The sequence below is a fragment of the Durio zibethinus genome, chromosome 21 (assembly GCF_047325235.1).
Source record: "Durio zibethinus cultivar Kanyao isolate XHJ-2024 chromosome 21, ASM4732523v1, whole genome shotgun sequence".
Classification (NCBI taxonomy): Eukaryota; Viridiplantae; Streptophyta; class Magnoliopsida; order Malvales; family Malvaceae; genus Durio; species Durio zibethinus.
In genome coordinates, this window is record NC_143182.1 from 1,794,165 (window position 1) to 1,820,459 (window position 26,295).

At 32.2% G+C, this 26,295-nt stretch overlaps 3 protein-coding genes across 21 annotated transcripts; all 3 read right to left on the reverse strand.

Moving 5' to 3' along the window:
- Positions 1–4,602: 4,602 nt before the first annotated feature.
- Positions 4,603–11,881, reverse strand: AGL20 (AGAMOUS-like 20). Of its 4 annotated transcripts, none has more exons than XM_022901405.2 (8): positions 11,748–11,881; positions 10,524–10,713; positions 6,475–6,550; positions 5,932–5,993; positions 5,721–5,820; positions 5,593–5,634; positions 5,147–5,188; positions 4,603–5,008 (listed from the first exon to the last, which is right to left on the reverse strand). In XM_022901405.2, exons 2-8 carry the CDS (start codon positions 10,703–10,705, stop codon positions 4,865–4,867), a joined length of 648 nt encoding a protein of 215 aa, XP_022757140.1. In that variant the 5' UTR covers positions 10,706–10,713; positions 11,748–11,881; the 3' UTR covers positions 4,603–4,864. The 4 variants fall into 4 exon arrangements, with proteins under 4 accessions (XP_022757140.1, XP_022757142.1, XP_022757141.1 ...); XM_022901407.2 differs by having other exon boundaries at positions 11,780–11,854; XM_022901406.2 differs by having other exon boundaries at positions 11,691–11,830.
- Positions 11,882–15,261: 3,380 nt separating this feature from the next.
- On the reverse strand, positions 15,262–20,736 carry LOC111304653 (calcineurin B subunit-like protein). 16 transcript variants are annotated; one of them, XM_022901412.2, is made up of 14 exons: positions 20,095–20,732; positions 19,800–19,980; positions 19,652–19,711; positions 19,283–19,446; positions 19,126–19,189; positions 18,975–19,043; positions 18,212–18,307; positions 17,423–17,467; positions 17,167–17,237; positions 16,920–16,989; positions 16,741–16,791; positions 15,942–16,052; positions 15,776–15,823; positions 15,262–15,674 (listed from the first exon to the last, which is right to left on the reverse strand). In XM_022901412.2, exons 1-14 carry the CDS (start codon positions 20,598–20,600, stop codon positions 15,525–15,527), a joined length of 1,686 nt encoding a protein of 561 aa, XP_022757147.2. In that variant the 5' UTR covers positions 20,601–20,732; the 3' UTR covers positions 15,262–15,524. The 16 variants fall into 16 exon arrangements, 9 of the variants coding, with proteins under 9 accessions (XP_022757147.2, XP_022757145.2, XP_022757149.2 ...); XM_022901410.2 differs by having other exon boundaries at positions 17,381–17,467; XR_016331014.1 differs by having other exon boundaries at positions 15,363–15,674; positions 18,212–18,326.
- Positions 20,737–23,170: 2,434 nt separating this feature from the next.
- Positions 23,171–26,158, reverse strand: LOC111304654 (RNA-binding CRS1 / YhbY (CRM) domain-containing protein). Its single transcript, XM_022901418.2, has 5 exons — positions 25,560–26,158; positions 24,811–24,938; positions 24,303–24,528; positions 24,097–24,224; positions 23,171–23,584 (listed from the first exon to the last, which is right to left on the reverse strand). The coding sequence occupies exons 1-5, from the start codon at positions 26,107–26,109 to the stop codon at positions 23,402–23,404; spliced, it is 1,215 nt and encodes a 404-aa protein (XP_022757153.2). The 5' UTR covers positions 26,110–26,158; the 3' UTR covers positions 23,171–23,401.
- Between the last annotated feature and the right edge of the window lie 137 nt (positions 26,159–26,295).

Below are 26,295 nucleotides of genomic sequence, written 5' to 3' on the forward strand. Positions count from 1 at the left end.
TCACAAGCATGAATAACCATCTTTCTATAGTACATAGTAACATAGGTCATTAGACAATCAGTTTCATCATATTTTTCAAATTCTAAGACTTTGAACTTGGGTAAGACAATCACATATGGCACCAAGCAAAGCTCAGATACATCTATAGGTCCATAAAAAACTATTCTTTTGATAGTTTAAAGCTTTTCCTCTATGAGATCCATCTTTTTTAAGCATTTGAATCTTCTGTTGCTTCAAATGAACTTTTTTTCAATCTTTCTAACTCTTCAGAATCGTCAGGGACTTAGGTTGGATCAAATTTATCTCCATTAGAAATAGTATATCCCTAAAGCTTTCTTTGTATGGCTACTGAAGGTATTTTAAGATAAGAATATACCTTAAAAAATGATGCTTGTTGTGATTGTGCCCTTTAAAATGCTTGTACACAGACTTCTTCCATTTTTTTTCTCCCTATTTAAAATTTTCAACATTTTCATTATCTGGGACAAATCTCCTCTCATTTTATCTTAAGCTTTCTCAAATTTTTCAATTAGACTATGTTGTTCTGACTCAATAAGTGGCAAATAGATTACCTTAATGATCAAGCTCTTGAACCTTTACTACCACAATGTAGAATTAGGATAATATCTACTATAAATTTATGTAAAAAGAAAGAAAAAAATTTATATATGAATAAATGGATGGATGCATACATGCATTGAATGCCATCACATAATAAGAAAGAAAGAAAGAAAAAAATCTTTAATTAAAAATTAAAATTTTTTTTTACAAAAACAACTAAAAACATTTATAAAAATCTATTGCATGATTCTATCCTTCAGCTTTAAAATCTAGGTACTATCGTTGATAAGTTCTTCAATTGCTATGATTAGACAATAACCTCTTAATAATCTTGGGCTCTCATTTATCCCAAAAAATCAACGCATCAGCTTTAATTAAACCTTGCACCTCATGTTTGAAAGTAAGGTAATTTTATATCAAATGGCCCATATTCTTTCAACATCAAACTATTAAAGATAAAGAGGTTTTAGTGACTTTTGAAGAATTGATGTGATTAGATAATTTTTGGGAAGTAGTGGGAATAATTTAGTGTAAGTCACAAGGATTTGATCAATGAAAGCTCTTTTGTTTTTTTTTTTACTCAATAATTTTTTGGGTTGAAAAGCTATTTGACTTAGAGGTGCAAATATTATAGTAGAATTAGGTGTATATGCCCATGGATTTAACGAAAAACTTGGTTGCTAGATGGGTTGATAAGCATAGGGTTTTGAAAAGCATAATTCATAACCAGAAAGATATATAGGTATAGACCAATCTGTGGAGGTTGAATAGGAACAAGTCTTGTTTGGAATGCCAAAAGAGGTTGTTTAGGAATAACTAGTTGGGGATTTGGATTTGGGCTAATATGCAAAGTCGGCACAAGGTTAGAAGGCTTTATCTCTTTCATTTTTTCTTTGACTTAGTCTTTTCTTAGGCTATCGGATGCATTGGCATGACTTAGATCGACATTAGTATTGTAAGTGATTTTTTTATCCTGATAGCATGGTTGTTTAATGCACATATGGTTTGAAGCTGATGAAGATTCTTGAGAATAGGCCACCTCAAGATTTTCAACCCTTTCTACCAACTTGGTAAGTTGCATTTTTATTTTTTGCAAGTCACACCCAAATTCCTCTTGGTTGAGTTCTAAGGCTTGGATTCGTGCTTTTAATTGATCATCCATATCTTTTGAATTGCTGCCTAAAGTAAGCAAAAGGTTTCTATTATGCAATGACATGATGAATGAATGATGATGATATATAAATGAATGAGATGCATAAAATGAATGAAAATAAACAAACAAACAAATAATAAATAAATAAATAATTGCAAACTTTAAGAAATAACAAACAAGAACAAAGTTAGCATCCAATATAAAGGAAAAAAAAAAAAAACAAGTTAGTGTATAACTCAAAAGGTATGTGACCTAATTTGGATTATTTCTATAAAAAGGAAAGACCTGGCTCTATGTATGGGTTAAGTTTATTATGGCTCATTATATGTGGGTTGGGGTTGACTCCACAAGTTCTCAAATTATTTTTCACATCATTGTTTATCATATACTAGTGAAGCACCCCAATCCTCACCATTATAGATTACAAACGGAAATGGTTCAACTTGAGTAAGAGTTTTTTGCAAGCCCATGCAAAAGTATGAAATCTTATGAAGGCGTAGGTACTTTACTCCCTCATAAGGGATAAAAATTGGGTGTAGAGCTCATGTTATATATATACAAATGAATGACAAATATATAAAATAAATAAACAAATAAACAATATACAAGCAAGAGAAAAAAATCTTAAATTTATTAGGTCAGGCTTAGATAACAAGAAATTATTTACTGGCCTAACTCTCAATGTCCCTAGTAGAGTCGTCAAACTATTATAACGTATAGATCCGTGGACCTACTACTGACATAAACTAAAGGAGTTACGACCAATCTTTTTTGTTTAGATATGATTGATCACCTAACTGAATCTATCTCATTTAAAGAAAAATCTCAAAATTAACTTAGGTATTTTTAAATAGTAAATTCTAGTCTACTAATTCATATTTAAGTTTAGAAGTGCAGTTACACATGAGGATGGTTATAGCACCTTCATAGCTCTCAACCAAAAAATGGTACTAGTTTGATTTCAAATTATCTAAGCTTTAAAATATATTTTTAATTTACCAACTAATTTTAATATTGAAAATTTCCTAAATTTACTCCAATATATTGATAATAATTTAAGACTATTTTTTCACTTTCGGAGTATTCAAAGAGATTATTTGTCATGCTTTGAAGAGGCTTCATCATCTAATTAATTAAATTTTACTTCTAAAAATAAATATCTATAAATCAGGTTTATAGTAAAAAATGTCCTCTAATTTATTGGTAAAACTTTATGTTGAAAATTATCTTTCAATGTGTTGGTAGGATTTTATGCAAAAAGATGGGAAATATTATTTTATTATTTTTTTGAAAACTTAATCTTTTAATAAATTATAATGCTTTCTAATACGTTGCTAAAACTTTATTTTAAAAAAACATTGGCCCTTCAATCTGTTAGTAATGCTTTTTATTTATATATTTTTTTAAATAAATAAAATTATAAAATTTTTTAATATGTTAGTAAAATCTTATTTTTTAAAAAATAATTGCCTTTCAATATGTTGGTAAGGGTTTTATTTAAAATTTTATTTTGCTATATAAAAATATTTTTTTTGTAAGAATACTAAAAATAATAGACAAATAAATAAATGAATAAATAAGCAAATAAAATAACATATAAAGAAAAGCCAAATTATTTGCAATTGGCTTGACGTGACGGCTGAAAAGAGTAGTTACCGATAAAAATCAACTTGAACAGCTTGAAACTCGACTTCTAGAATGGCTTGGCTTTGTGTAACAAACAAAGAACGAGTCAAAATCGAGTTGTGTTGATGGTCGGATGTGGATATAATAAAACACGTGGACTTGGGTGCCTTTAAAAGTTTGAAAACAACGTCGTATTGGATTATTATAAAAACTCAAATTTTAGGTTTTTTTTCAGAAGCGCTTGAATATGTCTCTTTTTCTAAAATGGTTATTCTTTTGTCTTCTCTCTAACTGATTCATAAGTGCCCAAAAATCGATAAATAAATCCTAGAAGCTGATAAAAAATTTTCAGAATCCAACGAAATTCTTTGACGTTGATACTAGAAGCTTCAACTCCTTGTCGAAAAATTCAAAGAATTTTTCAAAAATCCAACAAATTGTCCAGAATACTATATCCAAAAATTCATAGAATGCAAAATCCTACAAATTCAAACCTCAAAACATCAAATCTTAATTTCAAAAAATCTAAAGAAATTAAGCCTATAACTTGAAACCTCTTGATTATTAAACTAATTTCTCTCTTTCTCTCAAAAGTTTTTGTATAATCTTTTTTTTCATTTTTTTTCTTGTGTGTGTGGTTGATCAGTATTTATTTAGGATCTTTTACTAGAAATTTTAAAAATTGAATAAAAAAAATTACAGATCTAATTATGTTCTAAAATTGATTCTCTTTATTCTCTTTAAAACTAATTTAATTAATTTTTAAAATTCTTTTTTTTTTTTTAATTTTCAAAATCCCTTAAAATTTTTCAAATTAAATATGACTTTAATTCTTTTGATTTCTTTTCATCCTTGTTTTAATATTTAAAATTATCATGTTTTAATTTTAATTATCAAAATCATCGTTAATTAGTGTTTAAATTATTCCACAAATTTTATTGACATAATTTATGATAAAAATTTAAAATCAAATAAATAAAAAACTAAAATATTAAAAAATTAAATAAATATACAAGACCTACAAAATATTAAAAAATTTGTGAAATATTAAACAATTGAGCTTAAATTTGATCAGAATCCAATTAGTTTTAACTCCGAACTAAATATAATATCTACAATCTTAACTAATTATCAGTAACTTTTAAACTATCTGGCGTGGTAACCGGCATTGGTTTGATCCAGTAAAAAATTCAAGTTAGTTAAATGGCAGTTTAAAATAAAGGTTGGACGTTAGTATAAGTTTATTTCCTTTTAGAAAAACATTTGCTGATCAACCTGCTAATCAATTCGCTCAAAAATAACTAGGTTCAGAGAATATTGGAGCATTCTAATGACATGTAACATGCTCCACGATAAGGATATTTATATAGCAAATCTTTGGTCCTACTCATGGTAGTTTAATTTTACGCTTACCATACCATTGCTGGTATGAATTTTATTTGAAACTAATGCAACAAACTGGATGCTTAGTAGGTGTTCTGCCTTGTATTCATATTTGCACGGCATGGGATATGTTGTCATCAATCAGTTCGGTTGCAGGAAGCGTTTTGTTCTCCCTTCTGGTGGTCCGATGAACAATTCAGTCTCCACGTCCGAGCTTGGACTGCTTTCATCATATGGTACATTCTCTTTCTGCTCATTTGATCTTTTCCATTGCTTCATACCATACTGAGAGAGGAATAATTAACAAGACATGGTTTTTTCAGTTGCATCAACGATATCAATGAAACAATGTCAATAGGAAACTTGTAATCTATCCAAATTCCTTCCCATTTTCCTGTCAAAAGGAAGATAGCAAAGGCTTACCTTTTCACAAAGCTTTGCATTTTCGGCAGCTAGGACTTTTTCCTGAGTTTTGGCCAAAAAATTAAGACGGCTGTTAGCAATCAGTTGGTCACTCATTCTAAGATACTAATATATACACATATAAATATATATATATGTATATATATATATACACACACACACTATGTTCTGATTCTATGTTGATTGCCGGACGACTTGAGAGGCAAGGAGGAATTAGTTTCATTTCAGACATGAATTTGACGCCACACAAACTCTCTTTTCCTTTTCTTCCATAGTCCCAACCAATAAGCTTTTCCTTTCTTGTCTAACATTGCATCCTCATATATAGTTTTGAAGCTTGATCTTTTTGTTAGAAGCTCTCGGAATAACTACACTCAGCGTGACAATTTTCTGACTCATGTTAAGGTCTTAGCATATTATTCAGAATGTTCAACCCCAAGGCTTACCTTTTCTTTCAATCGCTCTATCTGTTCCTTGAAAACTTGCGTCTGAAAAGTAGACAAGGGTTAACATGTTTAATTTTTATCTTATAGAATGTTATGAAAACTCAATATTAATGGTTCCCATAGTAAACCTTTCTTGCTCTGATGCTGCTCACGCTCCTTTCCAACTGTTGTTCTATCTGTTGTAGTTCTTCTAGTGTGCATGAACCCAATCCCTCTCCTAGTAGTTTCCTGAGGCGTTTCAGACTCAAATTTCAAAAATCTTTGTCCAGCATTCAATGTATCAGAAATTACTAACCAGTAAAATTTGGAGGAAAATGAATCTTAAACTAGGCCTAATACCGTCTTGAAACTTCAAGAAGCTCTATTTTCTTCATCATATTTTCTGCTTCAGTCTTCAGATGCTGCCATTTCAGTGAATGTGCACAAGAAAAACAAGAACAAAACTCCCAATCAATCTGATGTTATGCCGTGTTAAAACAGATAAATACAGCTCATATATAGCCAATCCAAACTGGCATGTTCTATGGCATATGTTGTTCCAATAGAGGGTACCAACCAGCTACCCCACACACATATAGAGGAAAAGATATACATACAATTGCATGCTACTTGGCCAAAAGGTAGGGTTTTCACATTTATTCTTAGTATGTTTCAAGCTGTCAATATGACAATATCAGTCCATCTTGACTGAGGTATAAAAATGTGGAGAAGGAAAATCTGCAAGAAAGATGTCACTACATTGGTTTCCTAACTAAGGGTTGAGATAAGGAATACACATTTTTCCTGGCTTATTATTAGAGAAAAATCACCATTAGGACATCAAACAAATCCAAGAATATTTGGCTTTGAAAAGAGAAAATGATAAGCTAGAGAAGTCCTAACCTGCAAGTTTTGTTCAGTTGGCTTGGTTCGATTATCCTTCATATGCCTCATGTAACGTTCTATTGTGTCCTTCATGCTAAAGAATGAAAATCCAATAGCAATACAATCAATGCACTCTTCTTTCAGAGAAAAAACTACTCCCCAAGTATTGAAAGCTTACAATTAGAAACTATACAATGAGTAAACAAGTTTCATTAGGAAAAACTAAAAAAGTTTTGCCTCCAAATTTTTGTACACATGCACATGTATATAGGCATAAATGCAATAAAAAACAGGCCAAAAGCTCCAAAAAAGGCATGGTCTTGTTTACTCAAAACAGTCTAGCAGGCACCTATGGTTCCCCTCTCTTGCCTTAGCTAAAACAGCCATCATTTGTTCAAACTAAAACATGTGGAGACAAGGATAAAATCAGGACCTTATTAAGTGTTCCTGGGAATTTATGTCACTAATAATTGTGACCGTGAGGCCAACAATTGAACGTGCCTGTGAAATAGGACTGGATGTGCCAACCGCAAGGGACTGGTTGCGTATTACAGTAGCCCCTCGCACTTTTATTGCCAAAAGGAGAGAAAAATTAGGTTAAAATAAAATGTATCTAACAACCAATCAAGCACTAAATATATATCTAATATCTAGACCACCACCATTGATGGGAAAAATAATATTTCTCTTTTATGACAAAACCCTCAAGACAAATTAGTTCATAAATATATGATGATGAAACTGAAAGGTCAAAATAAATGGTGTACAGTATAGATGTCAAAACAACTTGTGTTTAGTCATCAAAAAGCAATTAAGTTCATGCTAGCTTAAGATAAATCCTTTTTTATGCTTGAGGTAGTAAGGAATAAATCCCGGGACTAAGAATTCAACACTTTACAAACAGATCACACAATTGTAGATATTATTTTAAGATATATCATGTTATCTTAAGACAAATTACTTCTATAACTGTTTGTGCCACTAGAAAGGGGAAAAGATTGATGTTAAGATATAAAAGCAAAATATATATATATATATGTTTATGTCTCTGTGTGCATGTATAAATATATTTGAAAAATTAGACATTCAAAGCTAAAAATGTAACTTTCAAGAGTAATGGCACTATAATTTTAACTTTCTTGTCTATGCTGAAGCATTATATTTGAATTGTTGGACCTTGTAACTATATGCTCATTCCTAACCAAAAAATATTTAAATTCTCTACAATATCTTTGTTTTTGCTCTACAGAAAAAAAAAATGTAATAAAAGGCTAAACAATATAAGAGACAACCAAATCAATAGTATTATAATTATGTATTTTAAGAGCAACGTTGACTGATTTGAAAGTTGATTGTGTTATGTTATGTTCATTTATTTCAAAGGGATTTTGTTGGTGGTAGCATTATAAGTCTTTCCTGATATAATTTAAAATACACATTAACCAAAAGCATGGATCTGTTGAAATCAATTAAAGATGTAGTCCCTATTTTTCTCCAAGGGATTTTCTTTTTCTTTGCTCCCGAGATAGGCCATCAAATTAGCAAATTCCAGCATGCATGAGATGCAAAAAAAGGGCTATTCCATGTTGTGGCTACATTAACACTTTAGCAACTATTGGAAAAATTTTAGTCTTTCAAAAAATAAGAAGGAAATTAAAATTTTAGAGAACTGTTTGAGAGCATATAGGGAATGAACCTGAAAGAGAGGATACATTGCTACAAGAAAACATCATTTAACATCATTGGTAGCATTCATGAGGGGAAAAATCTAAACCTTTAATATACTATTGTTCATCTCATATATATATATATATATATATCATAAACAGGAGAATGTTAAAATGGCTTCCAAATTTGAGCAAGTTCTTGGTTTTCTATTGATAATATTCTTTATCGTGCAAACTCAAGTAAAAGGGAAATTTGAATCTTGGACTTTGATTTTCGACGAATAGGATAACAAACATCAAATGAAAAGTACATTGTTTTTCCTATAGGGAAACATGCCAATTAGAGCCATCACCTATAGGCTATCTCTCAGTTGCTTGGAAGAACAAAAAAGATGCAACTGAATGCAAAGTCAATTAAAATTAAAACCATTGCGAACAAATCAATGAGAATGAGAAAAATGATTGGACTTCACAAGAAGAGATGGCAACACCATGGTAATGAAATCATGAAGAACAATCCATTTAGGTACATAAGATTGAAGCAAAGCTTACATGGATAAAATATGGAAAGGGTAAAGCTAAGATGCTTGCTGCTTATAGAGGTAGGAATGATCAAAGTTCTGAGCATTGGACTAACACTTGAAAACACAATTTTAGTTTTGTTTTATAGCATGGGATTGGAATTTGGTTACTTTGCTAGGGTTGTGACATTATTGGACTTCTATCCAACCTTTCCTTCTTTGTTGGGGACTCTTTTCTAAATTCTTCTACAAATAAAATCTGCTTTGCCACAAAATAATAATAATAAAGCACAAATAAAAATTCAAATGCTACGAGGGCATTGCAGATTACATGTCATAACATGAAATTTGCTAACCTAACATAATTAGTTACATATGATATCATGTCATATATGTACATACATCATATAACAAAAAAAAAAAAAAAAACTTGCGAGTACTTATAGCATTTTCCCAAATTCAAGGCACTGAGTTTGTGTTTGGGAAGTTAATTAATTACAATGCAAAAAATTTTTAAAAAAAACGTACATATCAGTGAACAGAAAAGAAAAAGAACTTTGGTTGACAGGTTTTTGCCATGGATTTTGGCCGCAAAATGGAATAGCACCAAAGGTGAGTCAGGCAAACATCTTCATTGCTTTAATTAAACAACCTTTAATCATTTCCAGAAACTAGTGAAAGAAAAATAATCAAGGGAAATTATTTTTCCTTTGCAATTAATTTCAAAAGATGAAATTATCTATAAAGCATAACATAAACATTGTCAACAATAATCATGGCCAATTAGGTGAATAAGTTAATTATGCTGTACTATTACATTGGTTGTGTTGTAGAAGGAATGATGTGACATTAGGATTAACTATTAACTATGAAGTTTCTCATGCTACATGAATAACTTTAAGCTATCCTTTTCCATGTAACCATGTTACATCATACCACCTTCATGCAAAAGAGACCACCAAAGTTAAAATTTTAGATATTATTAATATCAATTCATTTACATTTTACAAATAACAGGTTAGCAGGATTAATATCATAAGATCAAAATGGTGGTGATTGCAGTTGAATCAAGCAGCATAATAGGAGACAAAGTTTAACTATAGATAGTTTGAGACGATTAACCTTTTTAACTTCTCAATACTATCAAGAAGCCTAAGTAGATTTGGATGGATATGGGGATGAGGGCGGGATGGGGATGGGGATGGGGATGAGGGTGTGACTCCCATATAATGGATAAAACAAATATACCTATAAATTGCACAACCATTTCCAGATCACTTCAAGAATCTCTCCACATGCCTTAGTCAGAAACATTAGTCAAAATTCTTGAAAGAGAAAACAGTGCCATAATCAAGAATCTCTCTCTGTATATACCCCAATGTTAATAACAGTACCTAATGAAAACATATCGTACAGTACGCCTATCAGAAATAATCACCAAAAATAGTTTAATTTGATTCTTGTAAACCCCACATGTTGAACAATGTAGAGTGCAGAAGGCATCCTCTATCGTATGAAACATTGAAGAACACTTTAAACTAAAAATTCAGCTTTTCACCTTCTTTCTCATTGAACGTTCATTCAAACAAAAAAAAAAATCTAAGGTCTAAGATCTTATAACCTACTAACTGGTATATAGTAGTAGTATTTGTTTAACTGTGCGTACGTCAGAGGGTTTGTGTCAGATCAAACAACCCTAGGTTGCAAATACCATATAGTACAACAAAAAAAAAAAATGAAATTGATACTTAATTGAAAGGGGAAAAAACTGGCATGATCACATACAAGAAAATTGTTCAATTCATTAGACAAAGTGGGAAGCACAAATTGCTAGGATGCTACAGAATAGGTGAATAAAAAAATGTGAAACTAATCATACCTAGAACTTGCAAATTCATAGAGCTTGCCTCTGGTAGAGAAAATTATCAGCGCAACCTCAGCATCACAAAGAACTGATAGTTCAAAAGCTTTCTTTAGCAACCCATTTCGCCGCTTAGAGAATGTGACTTGTCTGCTTGTGGCATTCTCTATGCGCTTCATTTGAGTCTTTCCCCTCACCATCTCCACACCTTCCAAGCAAAAAACTTAAGCCATCATCAGTTCAAAGCAGCAAAAACACTAAGAAAACATGGCATATAACAAGAATGTTCACTTCCCACGAAAAGAAAAATAGTTCCCTAGGAAGCAAATTAAAAATGTAAATGAGCAAGACTTCAAGGTAAAGATGAAACCCAACCGAGTAAAACCCAGAAAGCCTTTTTATCTTTTTTTGCTTTAATGATGTTAGAGGACAAAGAAGCCAAGAAAACTGAGAACAAATAGACATTTGTAAGAGGAAACTGAGGGTATGTTGTGGTTTGATTGATTGAAAGAAAACAAGACACGGCAAAACAAAATGTTCTTTGGTATAAACTGTTCTGAAGACACCAAACAAGTGTCAAAAACAAAGCACCATAGCCGAAACAAGAAAAGGACAAAAAAAGAAAAAGAAAACCTTAACAAATTGGCAAGGAAAGAAGAAGAAGAAGAAGAAGAAGAAGATCAGACGCCTGTGTACAAAATTTAGAAAATCCAATAAACATTTAAAACATGTATTTTGTGATCTGATCCCTTCAAACATGGCTTTAAAGAAGAAGTAAACGTTGAAAGTAGATCATCAAACTTAGCCTTTACTTACCAAACAAAAAAAAAACCCAGAAAGCTCAGAGAAGAAAGGAACCAAAAGAAGGAAGAAAACTAAAGAAAATCTGATGGTTATGAAGAATACCCAGAAGACCCAAGATTAGAAAATTTTATTGTGACTGATTTATTTGGGCAGTCCCATTTTTAGACACCACCAATGGAGAAAAAAAAAAAAAAAGAAAGAAAAGAACCCAAAACCAACACACTTCAACCTTTCCTTATTCATCTATCCTTTAGCTTTCTCTTGCTTCCTCAAACCCCACCCAAACAAAGATACAACAAAACATTCCATATTCAACACAGGTGTAAAGCAAAGAGCCTATATTTGTATAAAAAATTAAAAAAAGAACACTTTGTTTGAAACCTTATCTTTTGCTTGTTTTGGTAAACTCATTATACAAAACCAGAAGACTGAACTTACATGAAACAGGGAAAATTTTTACTAAAAAATACCCAGTAGTTTAAAGAGAGAGAAACGGAAAGGAGCCAACTTGGTGGAAACGTCTAAAGAAATTGTAAACAAACAAAAAAATAAAATTTATACGCATATGCTAGTACATTAAGAATCTGGTTTCTTTCTTCTTCTTTTTTTTTTTTATTTTTTTCCTTTATTTTGTAGTTGAAGTTAAAAAATAAAACAGTGCCAAGTTAAAAATGGCAATGGAGGATGGTACAATGTTAGAAAGACGTCAACGTCTTCCGTACAATTCCGTACACAGATGACCAATCACGTTTCGAAAGCTCACAAAGTGCTGATAATCACTTTTTTTTATCTTTGTGAAAAGCCTAATAAAAAAGTTAAATGATTGTAACTAAATTATAAAATTATTTAAAATTTTAATTTGTTGTCATAATTAATCTATCCTATATCTATTTATATTCAATTAATTTTTTATTCAAATAAAAAAAATAATATTATCAATTTTTTATCACATAAAATAAAATTTTATATAATATTAATAAAATACATTAAAATTTATCATATGATATAATTAATATATATAAAAATTAAATAAAATATCAATTGACATAATTTTTAATGGGTCAATTAACTATAACTTATAAATTGATTAATTAAATTTCTCATATGATTATATTTTGTATAAAAAAATTAAAAGTTTAATTAATTATAATTTTGAGATATTTTTGAACTTTTAACAAAAAAAAAAAAAAAAGAAACAAACGAAAGAGGAACGAGCCTCCTTGAGCATTCACGTTGCTACTTAGTGAATTCGAGATGAGACCCCACTGAATTTTTGGCCTTTCTTTTGTGTGGTGAGCTATAAGTAAATGGGCATTTGAATCTACCAACAAGGACTTTGGATAGCGAAATTTAATATATTTTTTATAATTAAATTTTTTAATTTGGTTTTATGGTAACATTTTTGTGTCAATAATTTTATATTTCTAACAGTATATATATATATAAAGAAAAATAGGGAAATTCGAAACCTTAAAATTTTCATTAAAAGATGTGATTATTAGATGGGGCTTTTTATGAGATTAATAAAAGTTTTGAAAAAATCTAGATATGGGTAAGAACAAAATAAAAAAAATATATGTCATCTCTACATCTAAACACTATATTTTCACCAACAAAAATATTATATAAAAGAATACTATAGTAATACTATATTAGAACAAATGTCTGAAAGATCAAGAAATTTAATGAAAGGTTCTAAGGCTATTTTTGCCCTATGAAATTATTTATTTAATAAATATATAAAAAAAAATTACAAACAATAAATTTTGAAGATATAATAAAAGTTAATGATTGATCGTATTTTACATTAATAAAATTAATTCATTAAATATTCATCGTATAATATAATTACCAAACTTTTAATAAACAATAAAAATATTATAAAAGAATTTCAGAATTATTTGAAGGCAATGTAAGTTGTTTTACTATTTTTTTTTGTAAAAAAAAAATTTAATAATAGATAGATTGTTTAATTTTTTAGATTATAATAAATTGTGTTATATCTAACAATTTAAAATAAATAGTTATAAATTATATATTTGAGATAATTTCAACAAATAATCATCGACAGGATTCAAATTTAAAAACTCTTTATCATAAAAATGAACTTAATGGATTGAATCAACTATTTATTAATTATTTTACTATATTTTTTAAAATATAAAAGAGTTTTTATTTAACTGCAATTAATGTCTGTTTGTTTGTACAGAATTGTCCAAACAAAATTGTTTGCTTAGGACAAAATAATTATCCAGACATAACAGTTGATTAACTTCAATTTAATTTAAAAATTAAACTTAAAGTAAAATAATAATTTATTATTAATTAATTAAATTGTAATTACCAACTGTCAAGTGCTATTAAATAATAATATATATTAATTATTTAAAAATAAAAATTCACTTATTTATTTATCCGTTCTAATCTAAGACTTCCACTCCTTTTGTTTAAACAAGAATTTTTTTTCTTTTCAAACTTCCCATATTTATTTTAGAAATATCTAACATAGTACAGTCATTCATCATAAAATTGTTGAAAAGAGCTTTTTATAAATGCAAATGGAATGATGCCTTTTGGTGGAATGGCAAATTGGGCAAGTAGCTGTGTTGGTGGGAGGAATTAGAGCCACAGGCTGATGATATGATACTGTTAACACTCAAAATAATTCATAAATTGATTCAGGGATTTAGCTTATAATCATGATAGGATTTCTTAAAAAATCAGATACCCTTATATTTTATTACTATTTTTATTATTATAATAATTTCACATCATACTTTCATAGCACTAAATATATTGAATTTAAAAATTAACTTAATTAATTTAAATTTTAAATCTTATTATTTATAATTTTTTCATTATTTTTAATATATGATTTAAATATATTTTTTTATTAATATTTAATTCAATTTACTAATTACCGTGTATATGGTGCCGACACTTTTCCCTTGTCAGTAAGATTTTCATGGGTTTTCTTTTATGCCGTTTGTGGGCATTGGCTTAGGTTAGTTTGTCCAGAACTCCAGGGGCCCTTACCAATTTGTTCATTCCTGAACTTAGCAATCAAGGCTAAGGTCTGCTACAAGGGGACCACAAAGCGTGCCATCGTTCCCTTTTTTTTTTTAATCCCATCAGCTTTCAATCAAAGGGTCCATATTTCACTTTGGGATTTGTGAGATTACATCATGGCCCCTACAACAACATCGCATTGTAGTAATAGAAAATTTTCCGAATTAAAAAGAGTTGTGGGTTCTGTAAAAGAGGACCTTAGCGACCCTAATTTCTAAGAGTTGGAGGATCGCAATCTTCAGATGTCTGTATTTAAGGATTGCTGGTCCTCAAATTTAGGCCAAATAGTGAACTGTTCATTTTTAGCCTTATTGGGGGGTGGGGAGGCTTAATTCTAGTGCATTAACCAATGTGATAAATAAGTGGGAATATGATCCATGGTAGATGACTGGATGATGGTCCCCCATGCGAAATAACAAAATCAGATGTGACATTTAAACTGAGATGCAAATAATGGGGGAAACTGTGAGCTGAAAAGCAGAAGGAAAAGCTTTGCATTAGAAAAAAGAAGGAAAAGGGATATCTAAGATGGGATTTTCTTGCTGGATTTTAGGAGAGAATTCTCACCACTCAACTTTTGTTTTTGTTGTGAAAAGGAAATATGATAATTTGGATGTGCAATTGCATTGAAAAGTCTATATACAAAGCAGGATTTCTTTTCAGTTTGAGCCCTCTAAGTGGGAAGCTTTTCGTAGCCAAGAGGTGTGAATTTAAGCAAAGAGAGCAAGTCCAGAGTGGACTCTCCTGTTTACTGATCTTTCTAACTCTTGATGTCTACACTCACACTTCATTGTGGTTTAACTTTCTACCTAATACTCATGTTCGTTTTTCTTTGTTTTGTGCCCTTCGATCAAAAAGAGAAAGGGAAAGGAGTTAGCCCTGGTTAAAAGCACGAATGTAAAAGCCAAAAAATGGGAATCCATTTCTGATAACGACGATGGAACTCTTGTTGCATGCCTGACACGCAGGAAGAGAGGTCCAAGATGGAGAAAAAAAGAGACTCATTTATGTTAATTTGATTTTTAATAACTATGAATCTATGATCATAAACATTAATTAAAAAGGATGAAGGAAATCAGTACAAATCAATACATTTAAGAGATAAGTGTTCGTGTTCGTGTTCGTGTTCGTGTGAGCATTCAATCATTAGATTTTTACAAAGTCTCTATGCAGCAATCTGAATCTGGGTGAGAACAGCGCTATCAGCAAAGGATTCTTTCTCAGGCAGCAAAGGAAATCATCTACGCTGATTCTCCCATCATTGTCCGCATCAAAAAGAGTGAACAACCCATCGACCTACATGTAGCCAGTGGCACAGATATAGGTCGGGTCAAGTCAAGTCAGAAAATGACAGCCAAAAATATACTTTATTTCACAACCAATCTATACATATTTACCTCATCTTCATTCAGATCTGGAATTGCCTGTCTAAGAATGTCTGCCAACTGATCCAAAAGCAATCAGAAACAAAAGAGTTAAGGCTCTGCGCATAAATGCACAAAGGTTAACTGATGAAAATGAACAAAGTACAAACTAAGAGAAAGCAAAGAAAGAACCACATACTTCTTCCTTCGAACAGTAGTTATCTCCCCCCACATCACATTCAGCAAAGGCTAGTTCACAGGCTTGCCTGAATGGTGGTTGCTTCATTACATGAGCTGATCCAAATAAGAACTACCAGGAAGAATAGAAAATTGTATATTGAGCCATCTATGGAAACAAAATTTGCTTAAGGTGTCTTTTGGACCAAAATTCAGGTGATATCAGGCACAAACATCAGAGAGAATCCAGATGCTTGGGACAAGTAGCAGTGAATATACAAAATATAGAACAAGATTAAAATAAACAGGGTAAGATTAGTTTTTGTTTTATAAGGAAACCAATAATAATATAGTTTTTCTGTTTTGTAAGGCAACCAATAATAATGCTAAAAGATGTAGTGAGATTCATGTGCAACAGAAATCTAAAAAATCAATGGAAAAGACAATGCAAGGAATATCACCAAGAAAAGTAAGCCTCTAAAGAATTATCATCTGTATGGTACTGGGACGTCAGCAGACCACTAACAGTTGATCTCAAAAGGCAATATAGTAGCAGCATTAGCAGTAATGGGCAACAATGAAGAGGACAACGTGACAGGTCCAATAATTCATGAAGGAAAAGTAGTTGAGTCCACAAACAAATTCAAAACTTAATAAAGAAAAAAGCACTATCATTTTTCATAAATAGAGCGTGACGCTATAAATATAGCGTGATGGCCATGGTCAGGTAGCAAAATACTATAGCGTGATGCTAACATGAAGACACAAATATACAGAAGTAGAAAATTTGTAGGGGTGGTAATAACGGGCAGTTGAAATACCTGCTTAAATGTAATTGATCCATTCTTCTCCACATCAAGGAACCCAAAAATCTGTATTCCAGATAATAATCACGTTACAAGAGAAAGGAAAAAAATGTCACAAAACTGAGCAAATATGTAGAAAATATTTAAAAGTAAAGCACATTCAAAAATCCATTGACATAGTAAGGGCAACTGACCTCTTCAGAAAGTGTACACGCCTTCTTTAGCTGTAAAACCCTCAAAAAATCATGACGCTTAACACAACCACTGCAAGGAGAGATGATTCAAAACTTCAAAAATTACTAGAAAAAGAAAGGAACAAATACCCTCAGTGTTTCTTAATTAGAAGGGGTGAAATTCTACAAGTCTAGCAACCGCTACTCTTGGTTGGCTTAATAACTAGAAAAAAAGTACTTTTTCTCATCATAAATGCTTTAGCAATACCTGTTATCAGGATTCATAGAAAGAAACTTATCCAGAAAGTCCACAGCCTCCAAGCTGCTTATATGGTATAGCTGCAATATGAGATAAAATGGTTTACTGACTGAGGAAGCGCTTGGAGAAAATGTAGGTGTAAGCATCTTCATAGAAACCAATGTAGACAAGGTTAAATCAACTTCAAAATATAAATGTATTTCCATGAAAGACAAAAGAATACAAGGTAAGTTTCAAATGTGGAGAGTTTCAATGCCTGACTGACCGATTCATTCCTGGCCATTTCAACCATATAACTCCAGGGCTTTTCCTGCAAAATTTATGTTAAAACAACTATTAGCACAACCTATAAAAGGACAATTGGAGTCAAGTCTCAGTATAGAATTAACACAAACAGATATTCAGATGCCAGGTCGTTCATTACCAGCAATCATTCCAGAAAGGAGGTGCACCACTAGGAATTAATTGATTAGTCAGTATACTTGCTCGTATAATAATACATCCACTGACAAGGAGTAACATAGATTTAACTTAAACAATGGTGCTAAATTAAATGCAGTATCTTCTCCATCTTGATATTTACCGCAAAAGCCGTCAGATAGATTTTATGACAACTTAGACATAAACCTACCCATCCTCCTTTTTTGGGCACAGTTCTTTCAGCAATCATGTTTACTTCACCAATAATACTTTTAGAGAAGATCAAAACTTTTTAAAACTAAGGAATACATTAGTTAAGAAAAAAAAAAGGCAAATTTCTTTTCTTAAGAAACATAAAAGAAGGCTTAATAAAGACTCTTATAGCATACATAATTTACCAAATCACAATCACATATCTTCTAGATGTTTTATCGTAACTAAAAATCTTTATTTTCCACAAGTACCTAGTTTCTGCAAGCTTCATTCCCAATTATTCTACTACATAAGAAGAAAAATTGTCTGACAATTGCACTTCAAGATGATTCACATGTCATGGGACCCCAATTTCTCACCAAGTTAACTCAATTTTTATCAATTTTAAAGTTCATAAAAAATCACTAAGAGACGCACAAACCTTTTGTAGTTGAGCAGCTTTCATGAGAAGCATTAAATCGCCATAGGAATGAGATGTTTGTACAACATTGAGAGCACTTGCCATAGCTTGACCAGTCTGCCCACACGCATATGAACTAAACAATAATCTACGAAACCCAACATTACAATGAAAAACATACAGACTACTTCAACATATCTGTAAAGATTCACAAGCAACCCTATGAAATGAAAGTCAAGCACCAGGACATATAGGTCACACTTGATGCATAGGATGATGATAGGATAGGATGATAATCATCCTATACTATGTTTGGTTTGTATCTAAAAAAGGGATAGAATTGTAAGGAGGATTAATCATCCTCTTGGCATAGGATGATTCAATCCCCCCAAAGTGGAAAGGATTATTTTTAATCCATGATTGAACTTGCATATCCTATTATACCCTTAAAAATTACATCAATAATTTAAATTGTATAAATTTTGAGGAAGGATTATTTTAACCGAAAAATAAATTATCCTATCTTAATCATTGCACGCATCAAACACAAGATAAGATGACATTATTTAATATAATCCTATTCATAATATTATCTTATTCTATCCTACTATAATCTAACGTAGCAAACACATCCATAGTGACTAAAATTTCTTAGCATCCACCATAAAAAAAAAAAAAAAATTCCCATAATATGTACACTGGGTTTTTGCTCTTTAAAAACTAAAAATAAACACATTAAGGTGAGACAAAGTAACAAATAGATCAATACCAAGCAAAGACTCACCCGCTCAGCAAAGTGGACTGCATTTTGTTTTTGATGATCAGGGGGCATAATGATAGGGAGATATTCTACCTATTAACAAAACAGAACATAAATTGTCAGAACTGTGGAACACAATATTGAAAATTTGAATTAAATAAGCTAGATGACATACCTCCATAAAATTATGAAACTGAGTAAACATTCTAAACATGAGCTTAGCCAAAGATACAAGCCCCCTAAACAAGACAACATCAAAAGTATTTAGCAAGTGCATGGAGAAAATAAAAAGAACAAAAAGAAAAGAAAAGACCAAAAAAATTAAGTCCTACCAAGATTGATCAAAGTGTACATGAGGATAACGAACAATTATAGGTTGAATTGGGTGACCGGGGATGAATGCACCAAGTTGAAATGAAATAAGGACCTTCCCATTAGTCGTGGTTCCCTCAGGAAATAGTAGCACTCTAGGAAATTTATCGCATGAAGCCCTTCTCTGTATTCAGATCCTTGAAAGCACATTTCTGTATCAAATAGCTTATAAATTGATAAAAATCATATAAATTTACTGCATTAGTATTAACTTAGACTCATTATTGAACAAACATTTCTATAGTTTTCTTCATTTCCTCGACTTCTAAGGAGTTTCGAAATAACTATGTCAAACAAGCCAAAATACAGATATCATAGAAACTTTCTACCTTTATTTCATTTACAGCATTCTTTCTTGATGCTGGTGAGAATCTATTAACATATATCACCTACAATCGATAAAAGAAAAGTTCAGTACAGGAATAAGAAAATAGAAAATATATAACAAAGATTATCTAAATTAAGATTGTAGATTACCTGCATTGCCCTGATAATAGTTCCAACAAAGGGCATGGAATCATGGGACTCTGATGCAACGATTGTCGGAAATAATTCATAGAAATAAAAAATGGGTTCAATATATGATACATGATTAGATACAACAATTGGAGCAATCTCTCTTGGAGCTGGTTTTCCTTTTCTTCTAATCCACTGATAGCTACAGGAAAAGATTAACAGAAAATTAAAAAAAAAAAAAGTAATTCAACTTATATTAAAGTAATAAGAAAAATTTCACTCAAGAGGTTTTTTTTTTTTTTTTTTTCTAACTTACCCAAAAGAGAAAAGAATAAAGCGAGCACAAACCCTAGTGACCCACATGATTCTAGACCTCCATTTGGGCATTGGGTATTGCTTATCCTTCCACCCTTCTAACGCTATCCTGGTCGCGATATAACCAACTGCCAAACACGCCCCAAACAGTACCAATCTCGCTAAAGCAATTGGCAAACACAGGACGATCTTTATCATTTCGTAAACCCCGGAAATAAACGGCGTCCCGTTTCGAAACGGATCAACGGTGCTCGGTGCCGGAACCGAGAACCCGACCGACCCGAGAAACTCGTACGGATTCTGACAGCTGACGTGGCCGTTCTCGTTGTTGATTCCGTTGTGATTATGATTGTGATAAGGAATGCGGGTTTGGATGGAGTATTGTTGATTAGATGGCGGTCGATCGGAGGGTTCAGAGTCTTCACCGTCGTGGACGGTGAGGACAGTGTGGGGTTGATCGGACGATCGAGGAGAGAGGAGACGTGACGTTAGATCATGCTCTGCCATTCTACTCAATCAAAGATCAGCGAATAGGGTCTTTTCCTTCAGAATATTTTTTTTTTTATGGATGAAGAAAAAGGCGAGGAGTTAAGGAAAGTGGGAGTAGGGGTTTATCGGGTGGAGTTCAATTTGTTTGGTTTCTGACCAAAAAATAGTGTGTTGATTTTATATGTCACGCCACATGATTTGCACGTGGGATAATTAGGTTTTTATTATTTTTTTTAATCTTATCTTAAATACTTTCTTATTTAGGGATTTGTCCTTATGCCGTTGTTTGAACGATGCTTTCACATTTTGAAATTAAATTAATTAATTCTACCACTATGAAAAAGAAAGAGGATGATTGGAGATAAATTAATTTTCTTCTTTTTAAATTCTTTTTTTTCTAGATCTTATTATTATTATTAAGATATTATTGTACATAGCTGTTGTGAAAATTTTAGTTCATTTTATGGTTTTTTTTTTTTTTTTTGCATTTTTATTAAGTATTCTGGTAGTATTTATTAAGATTATTATTTAATAAATAACTTCACTTAAGGTGTGTTTGGTCGAGTAGAAAAATGAAATGATAAATAGGACATAGTGAAAAGTGAAAATAAAATGAATTTTAAGTTTGTTTGATAAGAAAAAAAAAAGTGAGAGAAAAGTAAATAAAAAATATAATATTATTCACAAATATAAATTATTTTAAACTGAAAAAAAGAGATATGAGTAAATGTTGCATATTACAAAATTGTTTATCATATTTATTTGTTCATCTTATTTTACAAAAAAAAATTTGGTGAAATAATAAAATTTTCATTTTTGAATTCTACAAAGTAATGGATTGAAAGAAAATTACTTTTTAAAAAAAAAAATTTATTTTCTAATCAAACACATCATAAAAGGAAAAAACATATTTTTTTATATTTTAATTTCTTAAAAAATTTTCATCTTTCTATTTTCAATCCACCTTATCAAATAAAACCAAAAATATTAGCATTCATATAAATTGTAATTAAATGAATAAAGAAATTTCCATAAATTAATAGTACTAGTACTTGATTTTTGCTTTAAAATTTGGACAAAAATAACTAAATAAATTCTTCAATTCATTTCCGTGTTAAATGCTGCTTGAAAGTCGGAGGTTAGAAGATTGGTTTAGGAGAATGGATCACTTAAGAACCGTAATAAGAAAACAAGACAGAATTATCATCTAATGAAAGGAGGTAACTAGAATCGATCGACTTTATTTTAGGTTGATACACATATCCAATATGCGTGGGGTTCAAACTTGCAATTTCCATCTGGATACAGGACCATTAGTCCATTACCCGAAAAGAGTGGAGTGGATCCATTGATAATGCTAGCTTTTTTCAAGGTTATCATCATTCATCTGCAAAGACTAAAGTCTAGGACTCGACAATACTAAAATTATTACATTTATATGGCTGGTGTTGCCTGTTGGAGGGGTTCCAACTTCCAACCAATGGCAAAGTGAATCCTGCTCTGGGATCAACCACCAATAGTTTTGGAAGAAGGATAAACGAGCTCATACTAATCTGCCCAATGAGGTGCATGAATTTAAAGGGAAAACAAGAACACGTGATCCTGATAGGCACTAAGCCATAACCAGGGGCAACTAGTTGAGGGAAAACTAAAGAGACACTACTTGATAATGGGGACACCCCCACCTTACCTATCCAACGTGATTGTGGCTCCTATATCAGCTGCTTGTCGGATGGCGTATAAACCATTTCGTGTCATGTTTTCACTCGCAAAGCTTTTTGCAAATACTTGAGCTAGCATCAAACACTAAGTTTTATTGCGAAAGATCGAGTGTTGATGTGCTGACGGGGACGAGTGGGAGAGGACAGCGGGCATTCATCCCTATCGCCATTGGAGCTCTGAGCCAATGTGTTGTTTCCAATGCGTGGAGAATTGGAAATAAGAAGGCATTCTTCTAACAAATTCTCACATTACAAAAGCTTTTCAACAACCACCATGAAGAAGAAAATCTGGGATTTTAAAAAATATGAGATCTTTCAAGGGGTCTAGGAAATTAGAAAATTAAAAGAGACCATACGTTCTAACGAATATGAAATTCTAAAAGAAATATTACAAGATATCTGGTCAAGAGGTCTATCACATTTCGATAATGACTTACTCTTTTTGATGCCGACATGCCAATAGGAACAGATTAGGAGAATTGAATTGCTTTGACATTCGAACAACTTGATGTTGGGGTGTTTGGTTGGTTACTTACATCTAGTTTTTGCATAAAAAACCATAGGTTTAGGACATAAGAGAACAGACATACAAGGTAAATCCAAAACCGGTTCAATAATGTTCAAACAGGATTACCAGACCCTTCACATTGCCTATGCAAATCTCAACAACATATGAACTTTACAGGCAAGCTTACAAGAACTTACAGTTTTGCATAAATCAGGCATAAAAAATAAGTTGGCACTTGGGCACTATTCTCCTAACAGTTGGATTTTTTTCAACAAACTATTAGATAAAATAGGAAACTACTATCATTCATGCAAGGGGAAAGAATGAAAGCTAAGACAAAATACCATTAAAAAATAAAATAAAATAAAAAATGCAATCCTGGTTGATGGCATTATATATTCCAGATCTAAACTCTGACAAATACAGTGCATGTGCAATGATTTACAATCTGCTTTAAAGTTGTGAGAATCCGAAAGAGTCTATGCAATAAACAGCAGATATCTTTTCCAATCTGCTTTGAAGTTGTGATTAGATACGTGAGAAGACAGAAATAATTACAATTGGGGTGAACATATAACACCGATGAAGACCTATTGATGATTACTCTCATTGGAGCTATTGGAGCTATCAGATCTCCCCACGACACAACTCGAGTCATCAAAAAATTCTTGGTTGGTAAAGAAAGACCCATCCTCTGGAGGCTTATAGTCTTTTCCTCTCCACACCACAATCTGCTCCTTTTCAAATGTGACAAGGATACAAGGAACCAGGTCCTGTACGAAAATTAAAGTTGGCTAATTAATTAAATATTGAAAAGCTTTACAAGTGCACAAGACGGAAAGGTCCTTCTTTTAGAAGAAGAAAAAAATCTCATATTCACCAATCTTCATTCCTATTATAGTAAGCTTTAAACATACACAATAGCATTGTCATTGAAGCAGTACTAACTCCATAAAATTTTCAAAATTAAGATGCTAATATGTGAATGCAAGGAACCAAAGGCAACTTATCTTGTTCCTTCTTTTCCCGTGTAAATCACTTTACGGATTAAGGTTTTACAAAAAACAATGTGGAATAGTAGGTTTATCTCCCTCCACACAGAGAAAAGCCCAAAAAGCTAATGAAAATGCAGATATGTATATTAGGACTGAAAATTCAGAGGTTCTTGAATATAAAAGGGAGGACAGCATTTATATGATAGTAAGCAGATCAAATAACCAGTATCATACAGTCAGTCCCTTCAGCAAAGAGTTCAAACATATCTTTAAAAGAAATATAACATTACTCTGAGTTTGCAGCCTATTTTCCTGTAATCACTTTTTTCAAGTCCCGTGCAGTCTACACGCACCAGCTCGCTGACAAGAAAAGCATCTCTGACCATGGGTACCAGACTACCATAATAGCCATTCTTGGCTGCAAATTTAATTTGTAATAAATGATCACAAAAAAAATACCAAATACTAGAAGCTAACAGGAAGAAACAAATAGTACCAAGTTTTGTTAAAGCAGGAATGGCCAGTCCTCTCTTTCTCATTTCTTTTGTTTCCTCAATACTTAGACCATCAATAGTAGTTTTAATCAACTTGGGATAAACAGGTTCCTGAGGTTTCCACAACATTAAAGGAATTACAGGCCTTTTCTGCAGCATATAATTCCGTCCTCTGTACAATATAAGTGTACCACCATGCCGCTGGATGATCTTTCCATATGTTTTATCCTGCAGTGATTATTTAAAATTCGTGACAAGAGTAAATATCTCATAGTTATTTGCATATATAATACTTCGATTCATGATAGAGGACAAAACTAGTACATGATATTATATCGATCAATAGTCAACACAAAACACGTAATGAGATACAGGTGAGCATAGTATGGGAAGCTCATCATAATTAAAGACATACAGATACTGTAATGAAAAGGAAATTCCTTCCCTTAAAAATGCTAGAGCTGAGCATATTGTACAGTCTATGCTCTCTATTAGGGGTAAACCGTGTACCTCAAGCTGGGCGCACACATTCTTCATGTCAACAGTGGGGACCCCAAGACACTTAATCCTGACTGCTTCAGCCAATTTCCAATGATTATGAATATCATTCAGCATGTTATGTGTTAAACCATCTCGCCCTACAAATGAAAACAACAGAATGCCATGCTATAAGACAACGTATGAGATTAATGATGGAAAATGCAATGAAAAGAACTTAAAAGGGATTGATCCAATCACAATGCCAAACCACTTAAAAGGGAGCTTCACCATATATAAAATAGCATTTCTTCTCGTTCAAGAGTTTCAACACTCCCTCACAGCTTCCTACATGAGTTTTTAGACCCTTGAAAACCAACCTCCCTAATCCCTATATACAACAGGGTGACAAACAAATAAACTAAAATTTCTAAACACCTTCTTTGATAATTTCGCTTTCTTCTAATTTGTGACTTCAAAGCACATTTATGACTCATATTCTCAATTCCTTGCTTTTGCTTTATATTCTTCAAGCAATCAATATTCTGAAACTAGTAAGCAACATCACCAAGCTTCAATAACCTTCTATCCAGTTCAACAAGAAGCTTAAACCAAATAACACCTCAATTGATAATACAAACTAAAGGCTCACACCCAAAAATCAAACCAATACAAAATCCAAAATCCAAAGAAAAAAAAAAGATATATCATGAAGATACAATACCAGAATTGGAAAAAAAAAATTAACTAAAAGGAATAAAATTGAAAACTTTACGCAATACCCAAATTTATTTGCCTTTTAGTTCTATTGCTCTGGCACTTTTCTACCAAAAACTTTCTCTCAGCCTCAGTGAGAGGTGTCCCCTGAGTAGTGGCCCTCAACAGCTTCCTCTTCGCCTCCAATTTCGGATCCTCCGAACCCTCCACCGACTTCACCTTTGGGTCCACAGCAGGGGAACAAACCCCGGTCCATTCACGGTCCAATCGACCTGGTCCGAACGGCGAATACTTTGGCTCTCTCAGCCCAATGGGCCTCACAATCGGGCTACTCTCCGTGTAACTGAACCGGAAATCGAAGGGCAAATCCGAATGTTTTGGCTTTATCTGATCCAGCGAAGATGGGGGTCGGTACTTGGGTTTCTGCCTTTTGTTCGGTTTAGGACGGGGGTTAGTTTTTTGGGGGTCCGGAGAAAGGGATGGTGGTGGTTGGAAGGAGTAATGGTCGCGGAGTTTTGAGGCAGCAGGGGAGGTGGAGAGAAGGTGGCGAGTAGGGAGCGTGACGGTGGTTAAGAGTGGCGGTTGTTTTAAGCCGGAGAGGCGAGTTAGGATCATGAGGGCAGGTAGGGTTTAAGGTTGTCAGTTTCAAAGGGACGGATGGAGCCATGGAGACGCGTTTAAGGTTGTCGGGATATTATTTTAGGCAAATTGGTAATTTCGTATAATTTTTGCATTTTTTTTAGTGTTGCTAAATTTACCTGGCCTTTCCTCTTCACTGCATTTTTTTAAAATAATTTTTTA